The 23,127-nt window shown below is 45.0% G+C and overlaps 1 protein-coding gene across 10 annotated transcripts in view; it reads left to right on the top strand.

Moving 5' to 3' along the window:
• Nucleotides 1-23,127, top strand: part of ltbp1 (latent transforming growth factor beta binding protein 1) — a 166,608-nt gene that overhangs the window by 70,843 nt on the left and 72,638 nt on the right. For all 10 annotated transcript variants that reach the window (XM_061691041.1, XM_061691036.1, XM_061691035.1 and 7 more), the window contains 3 exons: nucleotides 13,187-13,393; nucleotides 13,549-13,850; nucleotides 17,385-17,487. In XM_061691041.1, the coding sequence (XP_061547025.1) occupies nucleotides 13,187-13,393; nucleotides 13,549-13,850; nucleotides 17,385-17,487 (612 nt within the window). The remainder of the gene's footprint in view (nucleotides 1-13,186; nucleotides 13,394-13,548; nucleotides 13,851-17,384; nucleotides 17,488-23,127) is intronic.

Genomic DNA, 23,127 nt, shown 5'->3' with positions numbered 1-23,127 from the left:
CAAACTTCAGAAATGACCTGTAATTGCTGCACCTACATCACGGGGTTGCGGAACCCCACCCCACCCAGCTGAGAGGCGAGGTCAGGCCCAGGAGACCACCCACACTGAGGGACCCAGGGTGGTCCACCGGTGCCACAAAGGCACCACACCAGCCCACCACCACCGCCCCACGCACCCCCCCACCCCTGACTGCCAGGTCCCCGACTGGGAGTCATTGGCTTTACCACGTCCATATGCCCTGAGTGGTGTAGTGCATTCAAATCTGGAGTGGCCTGTGAGGATGGGGGAGGGGAGGGCTGCTGGGCACTGCTGCCACGCAGCCAAACCCCCCCCCCCCAGACTCAAATCCCACCGCCCTCCAGTAATCAGTGTGTGTAATGCCTTAATAGTCCTGGGGGGCAGGCAGGGCGGAGGAGCAAAGTGTCCAGCCCGGAAACCGGCACTGACGTACTGAATCCCTGTCCGACGCCCGCATCCCTACCCCACACCAACCCCCAAAGAAACCCTAAGTATGTGTTTGTGCCCGGATAAGATTAGTGAAAAAATATTTACAGTGAATGGTGTGAGTGTGTGGTAAGTGAGTGAGAGGCATGGCTCCTGCAGGCCGGGCTCATCCGGCGGGACATCCACAGGGAGAGAGGACCGACACACCCAGCCCCACAGTACAACCTCACCCCCATCCCAACCAACGCTTGCTACCTGCCCCAGAGTGCGGGAGGTGGACATGAGCGAATTAACCACCAGTGCACGCTGGGAGGCCCGTCCAATTATCCGTTCCCCCCCAAAACTTTCAGGAGTAAAGACAAAGCTGTTTTTCATTCATTGTGTTACCTTTGAGCTAGCGATTTTTGTGAACAAAAACAAATAAAGAAACTAAGCCAGTGATGTATTTGAACATTCAATAGCTGTAATTATTTTTTATGTCTGTATGAAAAATGGATGGATGGAAAGATGGATGATTAGTTTTACAGTGAACTTCAACTCGAGTGTCAACGAACGACTTTAAGCAAGCAAAATTCACCCTTACTCCTTGCTACCATGGTCGCATCTTAGCAACCTGTTGTGATCACGTGGGCTCTGCATGCCATCCAGGCGCTGCTGGATAGAAGTGCTGGAGCGGCGCATGGAATGGACTACTTGTATAAGAGTGGCAAAATCAGAATTTTTTTATCCAGTCCGATCCTTGTTTTTTTGCTGACCTCGGACCGACACCCCTGGAAAAAGATACTGAGCAAAGGACTACCAGAATGTCTAACACAAGTAGTGCAAAACAGTGCAAGCTCTTATAACAAAAGGATTAAACAAAGGACTCGATCTAACTACACAAGTTACAGAGGCAACAGACTGACAGGACTCAACAGATGCTAACTAGACAAGTTAGCGCACACACGACTGACAGGTTAAACTGACGCTACTGTAACTACACAAGTCAGCAAGACAAGAAATAAGGAAATAGCAGGACAATGAGCAACAAGAAAGGAAATACCGGATTACTAACATGACGAGAAACAAGCACAAGACAACTGACTGATAGTGAGTAGTACAAGAAATCTGGCGACTGTCCCCTGAACTTTTGAGCCTTAAATTCCGGCTGATGGAAATGCGGAACAGATGTGCGCAGGAGGCGCTGCCCATCCATGACAGGAACGGGGAAAAAAACAAACAGACCAGGAAGATCACAGGTTCATAACATAATCATTGTATGTTGTTTTTATTTACGTTTTACACAACGTCCCAACTTCATTGGAATTTGGCTTTGTAGTATAATTCGAAGGTTAGTATTGTGTGCATGACCTAACGATGGCAATCGTGGAGACAAGATATGGAACAACGATGAGATGATTTACTTGGGCTGCATGATATTGGGGAAAAAAAATGACTGCGATTTTTTAAAAAAATTTTTTTAAACATGCGATATATATTGTGATGTGAAAGAATGTAGGATAGCGTACTTATAACGTTGTTTGGGCAGAAATTATGCAAAAGTATACTGAGTATCCCAGCTCTATATTAAGTCTATAAGTAGTTTAAATGCACTGTAGTATTGAGTAAGTAACAGTCAAGACATGTAAGTTGAAATAATTTATTTTCATGCCCAATTATACTGGATTGTCATTCCTACATTCCTAACAATATTGTTTGAATTCAGTTATTTTAAACACGTTGTAACATATGCATTCATATTTCTGTTTCAGTGCATTAGTTTAAATGGCACACATTGTGTACACCAGACGTTTGTCTCGTCAGAGTAACCATAGCTCTACAGCAGACATGCCCAAAGTCCGGCCCCCGGGCCAAATCCGGCCCGTGTTCATATTTCCACTGGCCCGAAGCCTCTGTCATAAAGCCAATAATATGTGGCCCGGCAGTACAAAATACACGTGCAATTATATATTTCACCACAGGATGGCAGTAAACTTGTGGCTGAACTCTCGCGGGGCCGTTTTGCGCATGATCTGTTTTTTGCCCATTTCTGAAATGGCAACTGGAAGTAAGAAAAGGAAAGTTGATAGCGAGGGCCGACGTATCCAGGACAAATGGAAGTCTGAATATTTTTTCACTGAGTTTAGAAACACCTGCGTCTGCCTAATTTGCCAAGAGACTGTGGCTGTGTTCAAGGAGTTCAATATAAAGAGGCACTATCAGACGGAACATGCTAATTACGACAAGCTAACTGGGAACGAACGCAGTGACAAATTGAAGCAACTGGAAGCTGGTTTAACGGCACAGCAACACTTTTTCACAAGAGCCAGTGAGTCGAATGAAAATGCAACAAAGGCAAGCTATGAGGTGGCAGCGCTGATTGCCAAGCACTGCAAACCTTTTACTGAGGGTGAATTTATCAAGACTGTGTGATGAAAATGGTGGAGAACATTTGTCCTGAGAAAAAGCAACAGTTCGCCAATGTTTTCCTGGCTCGTAGCACTGTGTCACGAAGGATTGAAGAAGTTTCTTCTGATATTAAGAGATAGTTGGATGCAAAAGGAGTGGAGTTTGAATTTTTTTCGTTAGCCTGTGACAAAAGATGGATGCATCCGACAGCGCTCAGTTACTGATTTTTTTTAGAGGAGTGGACAGTGAAATGAACGTGTGTGAATAGCTACTTGACCTCCAGAGCCTTAAAGGCCAAACGAGGGAAATATTTATTTGCTTCTTTTTGCTCCGCCGTAGATGACATAAAATTACAGTGGAATAAAATCACGGGGATTATTACGGATGGCGCACCTGCCATGGTAGGCGAGCACAGTGGATTATCAAACAAAGTAAGCGAAGAAGGAGGTAAAGCTATAAAACTCCAATGTATTATTCACCAACAAGATCTATGTGCCAAATATCTGAAATATGGTCACGTTATGAAACTGATGATGAAGGCTATTAATTATATTCGCTCCAAAACCCTGTGCCACCGCCAGTTTCAACAATTTCTACTGGATATCCACGCTGAATACAGAGATGTTGTGGATCACACTGATGTAAGATGGCTCAGTTGGGGGTCTGCACTGCAACGTTTCTACTCACTCAAAGAGGAAATTGGACAATTCTTGGCAAAAAAGGGACAACCAATGCCAGAACTAACCGATCCTGTTTGGCTGTCTGATTTTGGATTTTTAGTTGACATAACCCGACATTTTAACACCCTGAACACGAGCCTTCAGGAGGAAAATGCATTGATAAGCCAACTGTATTCACATATTAAAGCCTTTCGGACCAAGCTGCTACTTTTCATAACCCACCTGTCACAAACGCAGCCCATTACCACACATTTCCAATCTCTGCAAGAAATAATAACCTGTTTTCTAGCGCACAATATCAGTGCGCAAATGAGGAGGTATGCCGCAAACATCTCATCCCAGACTGAGGAGTTTCAACGGCGTTTCAGGGATTTTGCAACTATTGAAAAGGAGATCACGCTTTTTTCTTCTCCCGTTTCCGTGGATCTCAGTGACGTTCCAGCCCACCTGCAGTTAGAGCTCATTGAGCTGCAGTGTGACACGGAGTGTCGCAGCCGGTACCAACAACTCCCTCTTGTCAACTTTTACCAGCAGCTGGATAAAGACAGGTTCCAAGAGATTTGTACATTTGCTAAGAAAAAGTTGTGCTTGTTTGGCTCGACATACTTGTGTGAGAAGACATTCTCAGTCATGAACATGAATAAGAACCACGTGAGGACAAGACTAAGTGACTCCCACCTGTGTGACATCTTGCGCATTAAAACCACCGCTTTTGAGCCAGACCTGCCCCATTTACTGCAGTCGAGATCTCAGTATCACCCTTCACATTAATGCAAACATGTTGTTTGTTGATTCTGATGAATAAAGTTTGAGTTTGAGTCAAATTTCATAAAAATACTTTATTTTGCATTTCATTAATTTTTATTTTAACCTTCATTTATCCAGGTCAGGCAGTTATCAGATCTACCTAGGAGCAGACAGCATAGTAAAACAAAGTAAAATAAAAATAAATACAAAAAAGCATTCCCCTCGTCGGTAGCATGTAAAATTAATGCTGGCCCGCATGACAATTTTTTTATGTCAATGAGCCAAAAAGTTTGGGCACCCCTGCTCTACAGCATTCCCTGTCCCCCTTAATATAATCTGTTGCGACGCCAATTAGTTTCACTCTGAAGAGCGATACAGGAAACGCAGCTGGTGTACATTTTTTCCCGTGTCCTCATTCATAGTTATCATACAAAGAGATGAGTATGTAACAGTCTGGGCTGCTCTGCGTGTTGTTTGAAGAGTTATAATTTACCGTAATATCGGCGCTAATCTTATTTGCACGTCCAAACAGGTCCCTCTGCTGGTCTTTGTTAATATAATAATAATATGTATAACATTGATTCACTGCATATTAAGTACACCAACAGACACCTGCACCTGCGATGTGACTATTGTGCACATGTACATTGCGGTGACGATGCTCAACCAATATATCGTCCAGCCAAATATTTAGAGCAAATTTGTTATTTCAGAAGTGTGTTTCAAACTGGTAGCCCTTTGCATTAATCAATACCCAATAAGTAGCTCTCAGCTTCAAAATGGTTGGTGACCCCTGGTCAAGAACAAGAAACCAGTAGCTTAACAAGCAACGAAATGTTGTGTTCATTATAGATGCATGAACAAAAAACAAAACTAATACTGTTTCCCTTTGTCTATATTCCTCGTTCTCAAATTTCAAGCAGTGAGCTCATTGACCAAGTCCGTTGCTGATATGATCCACATAAACTTTTGCAAATACTATGCATTGCATTTTTGGCTGCCTGAAGAAAGCGTTGAGTAAAAAGGCTTTAGTCTTGTGTACTTGTCCAGGCTTCCTTCATTCCTTCTGCCTTCTTCTCTTGCTTCCCTTTTTTCCTTGTGTGTGTAAGAGAGTGCACTTCTGAGCCACTGGACTGGGAAGATGAAGGCTGATTTGATCAAGGCCCACCAGAAAGAGTCAAGAGACAATAAATAACTCCTTTCTCGTTTGTCCTAACTTACTGTACATGATGAGAGAGGTCAAAAGGGAGGAGTGTTGATTTATGAGACAATGGAATCTGTTTATCCAATTCACATATTGTAACTACATAGATGTTCCAGAATATTTTTGGTAGACAAAGTTTAAAACAAAAAAATGAACAAATATCAGAAGAAAGATATTTTGCTGATTGTCCTCTAACGGTTATGTAAGGTTTTACTGGAAAAAAATAACTGGGGAGACTGAAATGACTTTGCAAATCAAAGGTTGGTGACCGTAAAAAAGAATCCACTACTTGATGGACAATTTGTTAGAGTAATTTCCATTGATTATGATTCAGCCTGTGGTATGTGTATCCCATTTGGCCTGCTGTAGACCTTGGGAATTTGATTTAAGTACTGTTTTTCCAGTCTGGCATTTTTCCTCCCAGGTGAGTGTAGTGGCTCGCCAACAACTGAGAGCCAAAAGCCCAAACACTCTTACTTTCCTTATTAAACACGCTGCCAGTGCCGCACACTGGATGAGTGTTGAACACTTCTGCCTCATGGCTTGAATATGTATCACTTACTTTGTGCCTTTTGGGAGTTTGCCTGTTCACCCTGTGCTTGTGTGGGTCATCCCACAATCCAAAAAATGTGCACAGTGAACCCCTGTTTATCGCAGCGGATACATTTCAGACCCACCCACAACAGGTATAGGTATTCCCCAGTAGTATTAGTAATATATGAGTGGTCCTTTTAAAAGTATTCCATAGTTCTCACTCTTTCGCTCGCACAGTTCTCCAAACAAGAGACAAACATGCTTGCTTCAAGCTGTTTATTTGACACTCCCGATTTAAGTTTACTGTAAAAATGAGGGGCGGAATGGTTCATTGTTTCTGACTGCCAAACGGCAACTACACATTATAAATCCGTACGTCAGTGGGTGTAACAGCTGTTCTTCAACTGCCCTGGCTGCCCCGGTCGCCCGCATCAAAAACCGCCTCTGAGTACAGTACTGTAAAAACCCATAGAAAATGGGTGCGATATAGCGGGAGCGTGAAATGTGAACTGTGATATAGCAGGTTTTTCACTGGTGTGAAAGGCTGTGTTTCTGTGGACTGCACTGTATAGTACTGGCTATTGGTTTCAAATACTACAAGGTCCAATTTTTAGTAGCTGAGGTTGTAATTGGGCTGTACTGAAACAGTGTCGGTAATGCAAGCCACTTAATGGCCATCCATTGGTAATGAGGGTTTGTCATTGCTGCGTGCTTACAGTTTTCACAAGTATAATATTAAGATTTAAAGATAGCTAGAAATAATAAAATAAACTCACATGCAAACGTTCATTTACGCTGTCTGATTTGGCTCTGAACGTGGCTTTGATATAATCTACAATCTCTTTGTAATAGGGATTTGTATGTTGCTGCTCTCAGTCGTCTGTCAAATAAAATGTCTTCTTATGGTGACATTTTAATTTAATTGAAAAGTAGAAATGTTGCTACATAGAACACATATGACAAGGTCTGAGAAATCATTGTAGTATAGCTTTTCCCTGGAGTCATCAAGTTTTTAATCCTCGTTAAAGTCAGGCGAAGTTGCGTTTACACTGCAATGCAGTTGGAATACTACTTGTTCAACTTTTCACCGGTAACAGGGTCCGACATTACCGGTGGCCCAGGGCCACTACGCCGCTGTCTTGGGCCACCACCTATGCATAGAAGCAGGCACGCTCAGGCCGGTAAAAATTTCTAAGTCACTAAAAATTTTCGCCCGCTGGAAATGGCCCAAAAATGCATTTTCAGTTACGGACTGAAATACTTTTATTATCGAAATATCCCGTCTGTGACAGGATGTTGTGATGACACAAGGAAAACCTGCGACCTTCACCCGCTTGACTGGATAAACGAGCACAAATTAGCCTCAAGTCGGGAGCCGAAGCTAGCGAAGCTACCGCCGCTAACCTCATAACAGCGGCAGCGGGACCACGGAATGGTGGCGAGGAATATGAGCAGTGACAAAAAGTGAAGCTTAATCGCCAGATTATTATGTCCAATAATGTTTAGACAACAACTGTGTGGTAATGAGAACTTTATTCATCAAAGAAGCAAGAACGTACACCAAAACAGCATGACACTTTACGACACTGTCATAACACTTGACGGAATACGGCATTCCGGCTAGCGTGTGAAAATCACAGGTCTTTGCATGACTGTCATAGGCGCTAAAAAGTTTGGAGAATGCTGCCTTTACTGTATATATATATATATATATATATATATATATATATATATATATATATATGTACATATACACACACACAGTGGGTATAACGTATTTGGTCAGCCACCAATTGTGCAAGTTCTCCCACTTAAAAATATGAGTCTTGTAATTTTCATCATAGATATACCTCACCAATGAGAGACAAAATGAGGGGAAAAAATCCAGAAAATCACATTGTCTGATTTTTAAAGAATTAATTCGCAAATTATGGTGGAAAATAAGTATTTGGTCAATAACAAAAGTTCATCTCAATACTTTGTTATATACCCTTTGTTGGCAATGACAGAGGGCAAACGTTTCCTGTAAGTCTTCACAAGGTTTTCACACACTGTTGCTGGTATTTTGGCCCATTCCTCCATGCAGATCTCCTCTAGAGCAGTAATGTTTTGGGGCTGTCTCTGGGCAACACAGACTTTCAACTCCGTCCAAAGATTTTCTTTGGGGTTAATATCTGGAGACTGGCTTGGCCACTCCAGGACCTTGAAATGCTTCTTAGGAAGCCACTCCTTCGTTGCCCGGGCAGTGTGTTTGGGATCATTGTCATGCTGAAAGACCCAGCCATGTTTCATCTTCAATGCTTTTGCTGATGGAAGGCGTTTTTCACTCAAAATCTCACATACATTGCCCCATTCATTCTTTCCTTTACACGGATCAGTCGTCCTGGTCCCTTTGCAGAAAAACAGCCCCAAAGCATGATGTTTCCACCCCTGTGCTTCACAGTAGGTATGGTGTTCTTTGGATGTAACTCAGCATTCTTTTGCCTCCAAACACGACAAGTTGAGTTTTTACCAAAGAGTTGTATTGTGGTTTCATCTGACCATATGATATTCTCCCAATCCTCTTCTGGATCATCCAAATGCTCTCTAGCAAACTTCGGACGGGCCTGGAGATGTACTGGCTTAACCAGGGGGACACATCTGGCAGTGCAAGGTTTAAGTCCCTGGCGATGTAGCCTTGATGGTAGCCTTTGTTACTTTGGTCCCAGCTCTCTGCAGGTCATTCACTAGGTCCCCCCGTGTGGTTCTGGGATTTTCGTTCACCGTTCGTGTGCTCATTTTCACCCCATGGGGTGAGATCTTGCGTGGAGCCCCAGATCGAGGGAGATTATCAGTGGTCATGTATGTCTTCCATTTTCTAATATTGCTCCCACAGTTGATTTATTCACACCAAGCTGCTTACCTATTGCAGATTCAGTCTTCCCAGCCTGGTACAGGTCTATAATTTTGTTTCTGGTGTCCTTTGACAGCTCTTTGGTCTTAGCCATAGTGGAGTTTGAAGTGTGGACAGGAGTGTTTGACGTTGTGGACAGGTGTCTTTTATAGTGATAATGAGTTCAAACAGGTGGCATTAATAAAGGTAACGAGTGGAGGACAGAGGAGCCTCTTAAAGAAGACGTTGCAGGTGTGTGAGAGCCAGAAATACCAAATACTTATTTTCCACCATAATTTGCTAATAAATTATTTGAAAATCAGACTGATTTTCTGGATTTTTCTTCTCATTTTGTCTCTCATAGGTGTGGTATACCTATGATGAAAATTACAGGCCTCGCTCATCTTTTTAAGTGGGTTAGTTAGTGGTGGCTGACTGAATAATTTTTTGCTCCACTGTATATATCATACACCACACATCAGAATCAGAATGATCTTTATTTGCCAAGTATGTCCAAAAACACACAAGGAATTTGTCTCCGGTAGTTGGAGCCGCTCTAGTACGACAACAGACAGTCAATTTACAGAACACTTTGGAGACAGAAAGACATTGACAAAAAAAAAAAAAAAAAAAAAAACAGTCACTGAGCAGTAAAGGGTTGCTAGTTATCTGGTAATGCCGGTACTTTTTAATTGTTTTTAATTTTTTTGACAATTGTGCAAAAAGATGCACATGTCCTCTAGCACTTAGAGCAGTTCGAATGACTAATATTGCAATAGTCCAGTGCAATGACCATTGTGCAAAGGGCGCTGAGACTTCAAGGAGTGGATGCGGTTTAAAGTGACGAGTAGTGCGATCATCTGGGACAATGTTGGTTGTGCAAATGTTACAGATACTCCTCAATCAGTGTGCAAATGGAGCAGATGCTACTCTGGCATGAGTGGCCAGTATATGCAAATAGTGCAGCATGGCGAGACAACTACAGTGAGTGCACGAGTAATACATAATTGGCCCCACAGAAATGTGACAACGAACTCAAGTCAAAAAATTGCCAGCATGTTGTAATGGAATTGTAGGTTAGGTGTTTAAGAAGTTGATCGCAAGAGGGAAGAAGCTGTTGGAATGTCTACTAGTTCTAGTTTGCATTGATCGGTAGCGCCTACCTGAGGGAAGGAGCTGGAAGAGCTGGTGACTGGGGTGCAGAGGGTCAGAGAGGATTTTGCACGCCCTTGTCTTAGTTCTGGCTGCGTGCAAGTCCTCAATGGTGGGTGGGGGGTACGGACAATCCTTTCAGCAGTTTTGATTGTCCGTTGCAGTTGGAGTTTGTCCTTTTTTGTAGGAGCACCAAACCAGACTTTGATGGAAGAACACAGGACTGATTCGATGACCGCTGTGTAGAACTGTCTCAGCAGCTCCGGTGGCAGGCCGTGCTTTCTCAGAAGCCGCAGGAAGTACGTCCTTTGCTGGGCCTTTTTGAGGACGGAGTTGATGTTGGTCGCCCACTTCAGGTCCTGAGAGACTGTAATTCCCAGGAACTTAAAGGTTGACACAAGGCAGCTGGACAACGTGAGGGGAAGCTGTGGCGAAGGATGCCTCCTGAAGTCCACGATCACCTTTACAGTCTTGAGCGTGTTCAGCTCCAGGTTGTGTCGGCCACACCACAGCTCCAGCCGCTCGGCTTCCTGTCGATATACAGACTCGTCACCGTCCTTGATGAGGCCGATGACAGTGGTGTCATCTGCAAACTTCAGGAGTTTGACAGTCGGGTGCGCTGAGGTGCAGTCGTTCGTGTAGAGAGAGAAGAGCAGCGGAGAGAGGACACAACCTTGGGGCAACCCAGTGCTGATGCTGCGTGTGGATGAGGTGGCCTCCCCCAGCCTCACCTGCTGTGTCCTGCCCGTCAGAAAGCTGTAAATCCACTGGCAGATGGCACGTGAGACGCTGAGCTGCAGAAGCTTGGATGAAAGGCGTTCAGGGATGATGGTGTTGAACGCTGAGCTGAAGTCCACGAACAGGATCCTCGCGTAGGTCCCTGCACTGTTGAGGTGTTCTAGGATGAAGTGCAGTCCCATGTTGACTGCATCCATCCGCAGACCTGTTCGCTTGGTAGGCAAACTGCAGGGGGTCCAGTAGGGGACCTGTGACACTCTTGAGGTGGTCCAGCACGAGACGTTCAAAGGACTTCATGACCACAGATGTCAAAGCGACAGGCCTGTAGTCATTTAGACCCGAGATTGCAGGTTTCTTGGGGACTGGAATGAAGGTGGAGCGTTTGAAACAGGATGGAACTTCCCACAGTTCCAAAGATCTATTGAAGATCTGTGTGAAGACTGGAGTCAGCTGGTCCGTGCATACTTTGAGGCAGGATGGGGACACATGGTCTGGGCCTGCCGCTTTGTTAATCTTTTGTTGTTTGAAGATGCGTCTCAAATTCTGTTCATAGATGGTTAACGCAGAAGGTGTGATTGTGGTCGGGGGTGCGGCCAGGTGGGTGTGGGGTGTGAAAGTGTCCTTTTCAAATCTGCAGTAGAAGGTATTCAAGTCGTTGGCTAGTGTGCTATTGTTCTCAGCTTGGGGGGATCGTCGCTTGTAATTAGTCAGCGATTGGAATGCATGCCAGACGGATTTAGAGTCGTTTGCGCTAAACTGTTTTTCCAACTTTGCTGCAAAGTTCCTCTTTGCAATGTTAATTTCTTTAGTCAGCTGGTTTCTAGCTCGATTATGCAGGGCCCTGTCCTCGCTCTGATATGCATCCTCCTTAGCTTGGCGAAGCTGCTTAAGTTTAGCAGTGAACCACGGCTTGTTGTTGTTGAATGTGCGAAATGATTTTGTTGGTACACAGATCTTTACAGAAACTGATATAGGATGTGACAGTGTCCGTATATTCATCCAGGCTGCCAGCTGAAGTTTCAAAGACACTCCAGTCTGTGCAGTGTAAACAGCTTTGAAGTTCCATCTTTGCTTCTTTGGTCCACTTTTTCACTGTTTTCACTGTAGGCTTCGCGCATTTAAGTTCTTGCCTGTACGTCGGTATTAAGTGAATTAAGCAGTGATCAGATGAGCCCAGGGCTGGACGAGGTATAGCACGGTATGCGTTTTTTACCGTAGTGTAGCAGTGGTCTAAAGTATTATTTTCCCTGGTAGGACAGTCGATGTGCTGCTTGTATTTAGGGAGTTCGTGGTTGAGTTTAGCTTTGTTAAAGTCCCCGAGAATAATGAGGGGTGAGTCCGGGTGTTTTTTTTTCAATTTCGTTGACTTGTTCGGCGAGCGTTAGCAATGCGGTGTTCGTGTTAGCTTGAGGCGGAATGTAGACTCCAGCCAGTATGAATGATGCGAACTCACGTGGCGAGTAGAATGGCTTACAGTTCAAAAACAGCGACTCCAAATGCGGGCTGCAATGTGTGCTGAGCTTCGTGACGTCCGTACACCATTTTTCGTTGATATAGAGGCATATCCCGCCGCCCTTTGTTTTCCATGTCGCGGTCCGCTCGATGAATGTGGAAGCCGGGAAGCATTATGGCGCCATCGAGTACAGCGTCGCAAAGCCAGGTCTCCGTAAAGCACATGGCCGCGGAACGTCCGAAGTCTTTACTGGTCTTTAACAGAAGATGAAGCTCGTCCATTTTGTTGGGGAGGGAGCGTACATTCGCGAGATGGATCGAGGTGAACGCCAATCTGTATCCTCTCTTGCGGAGTTTCACCTGAATGCCACCACGCTTCCCTCTGTGGCGCCGTTTCCGTCTCCATGCGCCGAAAACCGCGGACGCCGCTCCGGTAAGTAAGTGGGGGGAAAAAACTGAGCGGATTTTCGAAAGTTGGTGACAGAAAGTCCGGAGTAGCCTCCTTGATGGTTAGCAGGTCTCCCCTTGTGTAAGTGAGTCATGTAAGGTCTCCAAAGATGGACGAAAAACACAAAAACAAAAACAATACTAGAGAGCGCGTTACCGAGGAGACCACACTGGTAGGCGCCATCTTGCCATGCACGCACTGCTCCCCTAAACTGAGCCTCCCATCAACCAGTCAATATTTGATAATATGCAATACATAATATAGAGTACACAACATCAAGGCAAAATAGTTTATTCATTTTGTAATTGTTTTATTCTTATTGCATGTTCGAAGTAGAGACACATTAATTGCATGACACAAATCCCAACCCTAATTTACGATGAATAGACTATAGTTGGAAAAAGATGTTGAGTGATGACTAAAGCTTCGCTATGACGAGACGAGAGAATGTACCAGGACTTAGATTTAGCCATTCCAAGGTGAAACATGTTTATGGTTGTGCTTATAATGCTTGTTTCTCTCCTCAGTGGTGTGCCATCTCCCCTGTATTAATGGTGGCAAGTGCAGTGCCAGGGACAAATGTCAATGCCCTCCAAATTTCACTGGAAAGTTCTGCCAGTTGCCAGTTCAAAATGGACACCATCAACAACAGCAGACATCAAGCATCTACAGTCAAACTCAGGTCCAAACCACACACACGTTGCCTCTGACCTACAGCAATGGGCAGAATCCTGGTGAGTGCTATTTTGTTAGTAGTGAATGTTGAACCTTGACTTGCATTTATTTTCATGTGATCGAGCAATCCTATGTCATCAGCCCATCACCAGTATCAAGTAATAAGCGCACAATTGTATCATATTAATTACCCCCTGTAATTTTCCATGACCAGTATTTAGTCCCAACATTGTAAACATCCACATCCAACATCCTCCCGAGGCATCTGTCGAGGTCCACCAAGTATCTCAGCTGGACAACCACCACAGTAATGGACAAAATCAAAGAGGTCCCCAGTCAGGATCCTCTTCATCCTCCAGCTACAGCTTTCATCACACTGAAAGCCGTCAGAAGGTCCAACACCATGGCTACAACATTGTCTATCCAGGCCAGCATCGTGACCAGAATACGCAGTACCAGCCTGTCTCCTCTAAGAGCACGTTGGGCCGCTGCTTCCAAGAAACTGTTGGTAGTCAGGTAAGATCTCAGTAAATCAAATATGCCATTTAGTCATGAGTCCAATTAGATTTTGTTATAATCACCCTAACTTGTGACAGAGGGATCTATTTTCGTAGTTGGCGGATCTGCAGTGGAGCGCAGAAACTGCCGTATCCTGATTTCTATGCAAGCCACACCAGCCAAGAGCAGCGACAATGCTCCACTCATGCGCAGATCTATGTCCTCTTCTGTGCAGAGATGTCTCTAGAGACTGTCTGACTGCGAGACTGTCATTGCGGTGCATTTAAAGGGAATAAGATGAGTCGCTTTGATTGGCGGAAAATGAAGTCTGCTGTGTCCACTCCTACAATGGCACAGAGCACCCTTTTTTTAAAAACGTCAGTTTGCATGTGTTGGCGAAATTACGAAAACCCGGTCGAACTCGCTTTCGCGCAGATTTACGCTACCCGCTGTGCCAGATTCACGCCGGTCACGGGCCTATGTAGTTTTAGTTATTGACATTCTTAGGGCCAGTGTTTCTGAAAGGAATAGGAACAGTGTTACGTTAGCTTTTTAAAATGACCTGGTTTATTTGGTTATCCTCACACAGCTATTTGAGATACAACCCCAATTCCAATGATGTTGGGACATTTTGTTAAACATAAATAAAAACAGAATACAATGATTTGCAAATCATGTTCGACCTATATTTAATTGAATACACTAAAGACAAGATATTTTGTGTTCAAACTGATAAACTTTATTGTTTTTAGCAAATAATCATTAACGTAGAATTTTATGGCTGCAACACGTCCCAAAAAATCTGGGACAGGGTCATGTTTACCACTGTGTTACATCACATTTTCTTTTAACAACATTCAATAAACGTTTGGGAACTAAGGACACGAATTGTTGAAGCTTTGTAGGTGGAATTCCCCATTCTTGCTTGTGATATCCTTTACACATTGATGTCGGTTTTTGATGCAGTGCCGCCTGAGGGATCGAAGGTCATGGGCATTCAATGTTGGTTTTCGGCCTTGCCGCTTACATGCAGTGATTTCTCCAGATTCTCTGAACCCTTTGATGATATTATGGACCGTAGATGAGGAACATTGTCCTTAAACTGTTGGACTATTTTCTCACGCATTTTCTCGCCCCATCTTTGCTTGTGAATGACTGAGCAATTCAGGGAAGCTCCTTTTATACCCAATCATGGCACCCACCTGTTCCCAATTAGCCTGTTCACCTGTGGGATGTTCCATACAGGTGTTTGATGAGCATTCCTCAACTTCCCCGTCCCCATCACCAGATAAGTCACAGGAGTTGACGAGACGTGAAAAAACACTTCCACCGCTTCTGCTGCTAAGAAGTAACGGTGCTTTATTCCGTTGCAACGATGCAAATGCCGCTCGCTACTTTTATTCATCAATTATTGCATATTTATCAACTATTTCATGCTCGAGACTACAACTTCGACTTCCGCATTGGGCGCTGTTTCTAATTTAAGCGCTAATGACGTTTAAGCATAGTTCACCAATCAAACGACGCATTAAAATCACATGACCTCACACAACGTCTTCATTGGGCTTCCCGGGCATAGGTATTGAAACTGCATAAGCGAGCCCGGATGATTGTCGTGCCTACGTGGCGGCCATTTTGGGAAGGTCGTCGTTACTCTGAAGACAACGACGCGCTACTCTTGTTAGCATTAGACGAACAAAAACAACAGCTTTCATGTATTGTAGTATTTGTAATCGCACTGTCTTCCCAAATGTGGACATTTCAGCCCACGTATAACTTGAGAAAACACCGTGCAGTAAATTGCAATTATTTTTGTTGTTTATTTTATTTTATTTTTTATTGTTTGCGCTATTTACTCAATACTTGAGTAATTATTTCACTGTTTACTTTTTACTCTTACTTTTGTGGAGGACTACTTTATACTTTTACTTGAGTCACATTATTGTCAAGTAACAGTACTCTTACTTGAGTACAATGTTTGGGGACTCTACCCACTTCTGGAGCGGACATCCTCTTTTGCTACTCTTATGTTTAAGCAACATTTTTGCTCATCAGATCAGCAAGTGTCGTATTTGTTGCAATGGTCTTTTGTATTTTCGTGTTGAGGTGCTGCGCGTCATGGCCCAGGTTGTGGTCCCAGCGGAACCGCGAAGCACATGTATTATCGGCGACAAGAGCTGATCCACTAGTACATCTTGTATTAATTAGGAAACGCGCCTACAATTATCTAATTACCATAATTTCTCATGTATAATGCACACCCATGTATAAGACGCACCCCCAAAGTTGACCTCAAAATTCTGGAAAACCCTTCTACCTATGTATAATGCATTTTTACAATGCATGATTTTGCCTCTACCCATATGACCATAACGAAGTATTATCTGTATTTTGTAAATTTTGTTTCAGGGAATTATTCAGAAGTTAAGCACTTTATTTGAACTACTTTTATTTAGTATACTAGAAAACACACAGTTGTGCTCATATGTTTGATTACCCAGGCAGAATTTGTAAAATGGGTACAATTCTTAAAAGAAAACATGAAGGGCCAGGCGAAACACATTTAATTTTATTTTAATGGGATTGAAATTAAACGGTCAAGCATTTCAGAAAAGCATTATCATTGAACAAAACATAACCATAAAGAAATTAATGATGGTTGTTGTTCAGTCATCAGTCATATTAAAAAAATATATATATATAAATTCACAAATTCTGCTAGGGTATGTAAATTTATGAACAATAACTGTACATATATGCAGTCATACGTACCCCTGCCATATTGGAATGAAAGTGCAGGCTGCACCTTTTTTAAAATCACTAGGTAGCAGTGGCATTTTGGAATGAAAGTGTACAGCTTTTTCATAACAACTAGATGGCGGCATACATTTATAAAATGTGAATGTTTTTTCCATTTGCCCCTATACCTATGTATAATGCGCACTATTGACTTGACAATGTGTTTGGTGAAAAAATGTGCATTATACACGAGAAATTAGTGAAACAGATGATGATTTTAGTCAATTCTTTTCCAGAATGAGAGTGCTGAGTGCTGAATGAGAGAGGAGGATGCTATTCATTTGGCACAGCTTGCAGCGGGGCATCAAGTGCAGGTGGAGATGGGCCTGGCTCAAATTGGAGGCCAGAACAAAAAAGCAAAGAAATTAGGCAAATTTAATTTTAATCTTAAATTTGTACATCAACATGTACTTGAGCGCTGTAAATAAAAAAAATTCTGCGTGAATAATTTTTTTTTATTTTGCCTTATTGTACTCGTTAGAGTCATTCAGATTGCTTAATTTATGTTAACATCAAAATAATTCTCTGCAGGGGCCCGGGGGATCCCCCCCAGATCGCCCCCTAAATTTTTTGTTTTTGTTTTTTTTAATGCATTTGGTGTTGTACGTCTGGAAAATATATCCCCTTTAAATGAATGAAAAACGAGCTCACAGTTGGTTAATGCATTTGTCTGAACCTTATTTATGGCATGGCTTATATTAATGATCTCTATATATTTTTAATAGTATAAACTGACTGTTCTGTATCTTTCAGTGTGGGAAAGCTCTCCCGGGTCTGACTAAACAGGAGCAGTGCTGTGGGACCATTGGGACATCATGGGGTTTCCACAAATGTCAGAAATGTCCAAAGACACAATGTAAGTGCTGTCATTAAAAAATACATATATTTTAGGATTAGGTTCATCACTGAGTAAACAAAAGATAATTGGCTTTAAAATGACCCCTCCTTGAGCCGTCAGCTTATCGTGGTGGAGGGGTTTGTGTGTCCCAATGATCCGAGGAGCTAAGTTGTCTGGGGCTTTATGCCCCTGACAGGGTCACCCATGGCAAACAGGTCATAGGTGAGGGAACAGACAAAGCACGGCTCCAAAAACCCCTATGAAGAGTACAATAAATGGATTCAGGTTTCCCTTGCCCGGACGCGGGTCACCGGGGCCCCCCTCTAGAGCCAGGCCCAGAGGTGGGGCTCGAAGGCGAGCGCCTGGTGGCGCCCATGGGGCCTGGCTGGGCACAGCCTGAAAGGGTAACGTGGGTCCCCCTTCCCATGGGCTCACCACCTGTGGTAGGGGCCATAGGGGTCGGGTGCAGTACGAGCTGGGCGGTGGCCGAAGGCGGGGACCTTGGCGATCCGATCCCCGGCTACAGAAGCTGGCTCTCAGGATGTGGAATGTCACCTCTCTGGCAGGGAGGGAGCCCGAGCTGGTGTGTGAGGTTGAGAAGTTCCGACTAGACATAGTTGGACTCGCCTCCACGCACAGCTTGGGCTCTGGTACTAGTCCTCTCGAGAGGGGTTGGACTCTCTTCCACTCTGGAGTTGCCCACGGTGAGAGGCGCCGAGCAGGTGTGGGTATACCTATTGCTTCCCGGCTCGGCGCCTGTACGTTGGGGTTCACCCCGGTGGATGAGAGGGTAGCCTCCCTCCTGCCTTCGGATGGGGGGATGGGTCCTGACTGTTGTTTGTGCCGACGCACCAAACAGCAGTTCAGAGTACCCACCCTTTTTGGAGTCCTTGGAGGGGGTGCTGTAGAGCGCTCCCGCTGGGGACTCCATCGTTCTGCTGGGGGGCTTCAATGCTCACATGGGCAATGACAGTGAGACCTGGAAGGGTTGGGAGGAACGGCCCCCCCGATCAGAACCCGAGCGGTGTTCTGCTATTGGACTTCTGTGCTCATCACGGAATGTCCATAACGAACACCGTGTTCAAGCATAAGGGTGTCCACACGTGCACTTGGCACCAGGACACCCTAGGCCGCAGTTCGATGATCAACTTTGTGGTCGTGTCATCGGACTTGCAGCCACATGTCTTGGACATTCGGGTAAAGAGAGGGGCGGAGCTGTCAACTGATCACCACCTGGTGGTGAGTTGGCTCCGATGGTAGGGGAAGATCCCGGTCCGATGTGGCAGGCCCAAACGTATTTTGAGGTTTGGCGGAATCCCTTGTCAGAAGGAGTTTCAATTCCCACCTCCGACAGAACTTTGCACATGTTCCGGGGGAGGCGGGGGACATCGAGTCCGAGTGGACCATGTTCCGCGTCTCCATTGCTGATGCGGCCGAACGGAGCTGTGGCCGTAACGTGGTTGGTGCCTGTCGTGGCGGCAATCCGCGAACCCGTTGGTGGACACCAACGGCGAGGGATGCCGTCAAGCTGAAGAAGGAGTCCTATCGGGCCTTTTTGGACTGTGGGACTCCTGGGGCAGCTGATGGGTACCGGCTGGCCAAGCGGAATGCATCTTTGGTGGTCGCTGAAGCAAAAACTCGGGCATGGGAGGACTTCGGTGAGGCCATGGAGAAAGACTTCCGGATGGCTTCGAGGAAATTCTGGTCCACCGTCCGGCGTCTCAGGAGGGGGAAGCAGTGCACCATCAACACTGTGTATAGTGGGTATGGGGCGCTGCTGACCTCGACTCGGGACGTTGTGAGCCGGTGGGGAGAATACTTCGAAGACCTCCCCAATTCCACCGACACGCCTTCCCACGAGGGAGCAGAGTATGGGTTCTCTGAGGTGGGCTCTCCTATCTCTGGGGTTGAGGTCACCGAGGTGGTTAAAAAGCTCCTCGGTGGAAAGGCCCCGGGGGTGGATGAGATTCGCCCGGAGTTCCTCAAGGCTCTGGATGGGCTTTCCTGGTTGACACGCCTCTGCAACATCTCGTGGACATCGGGGACAGTGCCTCTGGATTGGCAGACTGGGGTGGTGGGCCCCCTTTTTAAGAAAGGGGACCGGAGGGTGTGTTCCAGCTACAGGGGGATCACATTCCTCAGCCTCCTTGGTAAGGTCTATTCAGGGGTGCTGGAGAGGAGTCTCCGTCGGGAAGTTGAATCTCAGATTCAGGAGGAGCAGTGTGGTTTTCGTGCTGGCCGTGGAACACTGGACCAGCTCTATGTGTTTTGTGGACTTGGAGAATGCCTTCGACCGTGTCCCTCGGCGAGTCCTGTGGGGGGTGCTTCGGGAGTATGGGGTACCAAACCCCCTCATACGGGCTGTTCGGTCCCTGTACGACCAGAGTTAGAGTTTGGTCCGCATATCCGGCAGTAAGTCGGACTCGTTTCCGGAGAGGGTTGGACTCCGCCAAGGCTGCCCTTTGTCACCGATTCTGTTCATAACTTTTATGGACAGAATTTCTAGGCGCAGCCGAGGCGTAGAGGGGGTCCGGTTTGGTGGCCTCAGTATTGCGTCTCTGCTTTTTGCTGATGATGTGGTTCTGTTGGCTTCATCAAGCCGTGACCTCCAACTCTCACTGGAGCAGTTCGCAGCAGAGTGTGAAGCGGCTGGGATGAGAATCAGCACCTCCAAATCTGAGACTATGGTCCTCAGTCGGAAAAGGGTGGTGTGCCCTCTCCAGGTCGGGAATGAGATCCTGCCGCAAGAGTGGAGGAGTTCAAGTATCTTGGGGTCTTGTTCACTAGTGAGGGAAGAATGGAACGGAAGATTGACAGGCGGATCGGTGCAGCGTCTGCAGTGATGCAGACTTTGTGTTGATCCGTTGTGGCGAAGCTCCCGATTTACCGGTCGATCTACGTTCCTGCCCTCACCTATGGTCACGAGCTGTGGGTCGTGACCGAAAGAACAAGATCCAGGATACAAGCGGCCGAAATGAGTTTCCTCCGCACGGTGTCCAGGGTCTCCCTTAGAGATAGGGTGAGAAGCTCGGTCATCCGGGAGGATCTCAGAGTAGAGCCGCTGCTCCTCCACATCGAGATGAGCCAGATGAGGTGGCTGGGGCATCAGTTTTGGATGCCTCCCGGACGCCTCCCTGGTGAGGTGTTCCGGGCACGTCACACTGGGAGGTGACCCCGGGGACGACCCAGGACACGCTAGAGAGACTACATCCTCCGGCTGGCCTGGGAACACCTCGGGATCCCCCCGGAAGAGATGGATGAAGTGGCTGGGGAGAGGGAAGTCTGGGCGTCCCTGCTAAAGCTACTGCCCCCACGACCTGACCTTGGATTAGCGGTAGAAAATGGATGGATGGGTTTAAAATGTAATCAATCCAGATTAGGGATAGGCAAGTACCAATACCTGGTATAGGTATCGGCCAATACCGGCCTTATTTCAAGGTATAAGGTAGTCAAGAAGGCTGCCGATACGAGCCACAAATGCTTAAGGCAATAAAAGCAGACATCAAGTAGATCTGCCTCACCAGTTGTTGGCGCCACATTGCGAATATGCTTTGCGTCAAAAAGAAAGAAACATTACAATTATCTGACTTTAGTTAGGATAGCGGAATGGAAAATTAATGGATGCATGGGTTACTTGAAATGTATGTATCAAAAGTACTAGTCGTAGCTGTACTCGGTATCGGTGAGTGAATACTCGTAGTGGTATATGTCTGAAAAAAGCGGTATGGAAAATCCCAAGTACAGAGGATTATGTGTAGAAAATTGACAATATGAAGACATAACAAAAAAAAAAAACACAGTCTATAATGTATTGCATTTGCCAAACATTTAATCAAACCAGTGTCACCTCTAGAGCCTTTCTACAAGCGTAACTTCAATCACTGATCCATTTAAAAGTGTAAAGACCACCCATGATATTAGTAACACCTAATACTATACTGTTAATAGGCTATCCGACACAGACGTTAGGGCTTACAGTTCAAGTACAGGTTGTGCCTGTGAACTGGTTGAGTAGTGTAACTTGATAGCTTGGAAGCAGCATTCTCAAGTCTGACAACATTTTTGATCATGTTTTATTTTGTGATCATTGAACTAAGTTGTTAATTATATACAATTGGTGTTAAGAATAAAAAGTGGGGGCTACTGATATTGAAATGAAAAGCAAAAATGGATCTCTAGTTTATTTATATGTTAATGAAAAGTCTCACAGACCTGAGTGCCCATTAGTGTGTTGATCTTTAAATCAAATATTAAAAGAAAAATTTTCGGGATAAGTCTTTCTTGCTTCCCCTGTCTGTAGTATATCTTGTGCTTTTGCATCTTAAAAACATTTGACATTGTGTGACTCGTGAACACACTTTTCCTCAGGAAGTGATTCCCCATTATTGGATTAGCTTTTAAATATCTAATTTCTAACTAGGTTCCTCAATAAAAATTAATAACAGTGGTCTAAAATGCACTTTGTGCATATCATATGTATTTATGTTTAAAAAGATGACAGACATGCGTATTTTTGAAGTCTGTTTATTTAAAAAACATTTGGGGGGATTTTTGTAAAAAGTGTGTTGTAACATAATGACCCATGTGAGTGTGTGGGTCCCCTTGGTGATCAGTGATCCTGTATTTTTCTACTATCCAAAAAGTCCTACTCACACTTTAATTCAATTGATGTACAAATATTTAATTGTACAAATATTTCAAGGAAATATATTTGAATTAATCCTGATATGTGTTGAGCAGTGTGATATTTTTTATGGGTTCCTTTGATGGAGTGTTGTGTACGAGGTTTCTCTGAGGGATTGTAATTTCTTCAAATAATTCATTATACAACTTGAATAACCTTCACGCTATTTTGGGACGTTCAAGCTCATGGCTGCTATGACAACAACCTAATACACTTCTTCTGCATACAGGGGTTGGTCACCAATAGCAGGGATCCTTCAATTTAGGCACAAATCTGACTGCCTCATGGCTATTTCTCCCACTTAGGACATCACACAATGTGGGAAGAGTAGTACCACTACAACTTGAATTGCTGTGTTTTTGTTGGATTGGAATTTGACCTGTATTTATCAAATATGCAAAATAACTATCTTATATTTGATCTATTGTTGGTATCTATCCAACCATCCATCCATTTTCTTCCGCTTATCCGAGGTCGGTTCGCGGGGGCAGTAGTTTTAGCAGGGATGCCCAGACTTCCCTCTCCCCAGCCACTTCATCCAGCTCTTCTGGGCGGATCACGAAGGTGCTCAGAGACATTGTCTCTCCAGCGTGTCTTGGGCCGTCTGCGGGGTCTCCTCCCGGTGGGACATGTCCGGAACACCTCACCAGGGAGGCATCCGAATCAGATGCCCCAGGCACCTCATCTGGTTCCTCTTAATGTGGAGGAGCAGCTGCTCTCCTTTGAGCTCCTCCCGGATGACCGAGCTTCTCACCCTATCTCTAAGGGACACCCTGAGGAGGAAACTCATGTCGGCCGCTTGCATCCGGGATCTTGTTCTTTCGGTCACGATCCACAGCTCGTGACCATAGGTGAGTGTAGAAACGTAGCTCGACCTGTAAATTGAGCGCTTCGGACCGATACAATGTCCGCATCACTGCAGACGCTGCACCGATCGGGCTGTCGATCTCCCGTTACATTCTTCCCTTGCTCGT

The sequence above is a fragment of the Phycodurus eques genome, chromosome 11 (assembly GCF_024500275.1).
Source record: "Phycodurus eques isolate BA_2022a chromosome 11, UOR_Pequ_1.1, whole genome shotgun sequence".
Taxonomy (NCBI): domain Eukaryota; kingdom Metazoa; phylum Chordata; class Actinopteri; order Syngnathiformes; family Syngnathidae; genus Phycodurus; species Phycodurus eques.
This window is presented reverse-complemented; position numbering and strand designations above follow the sequence as displayed.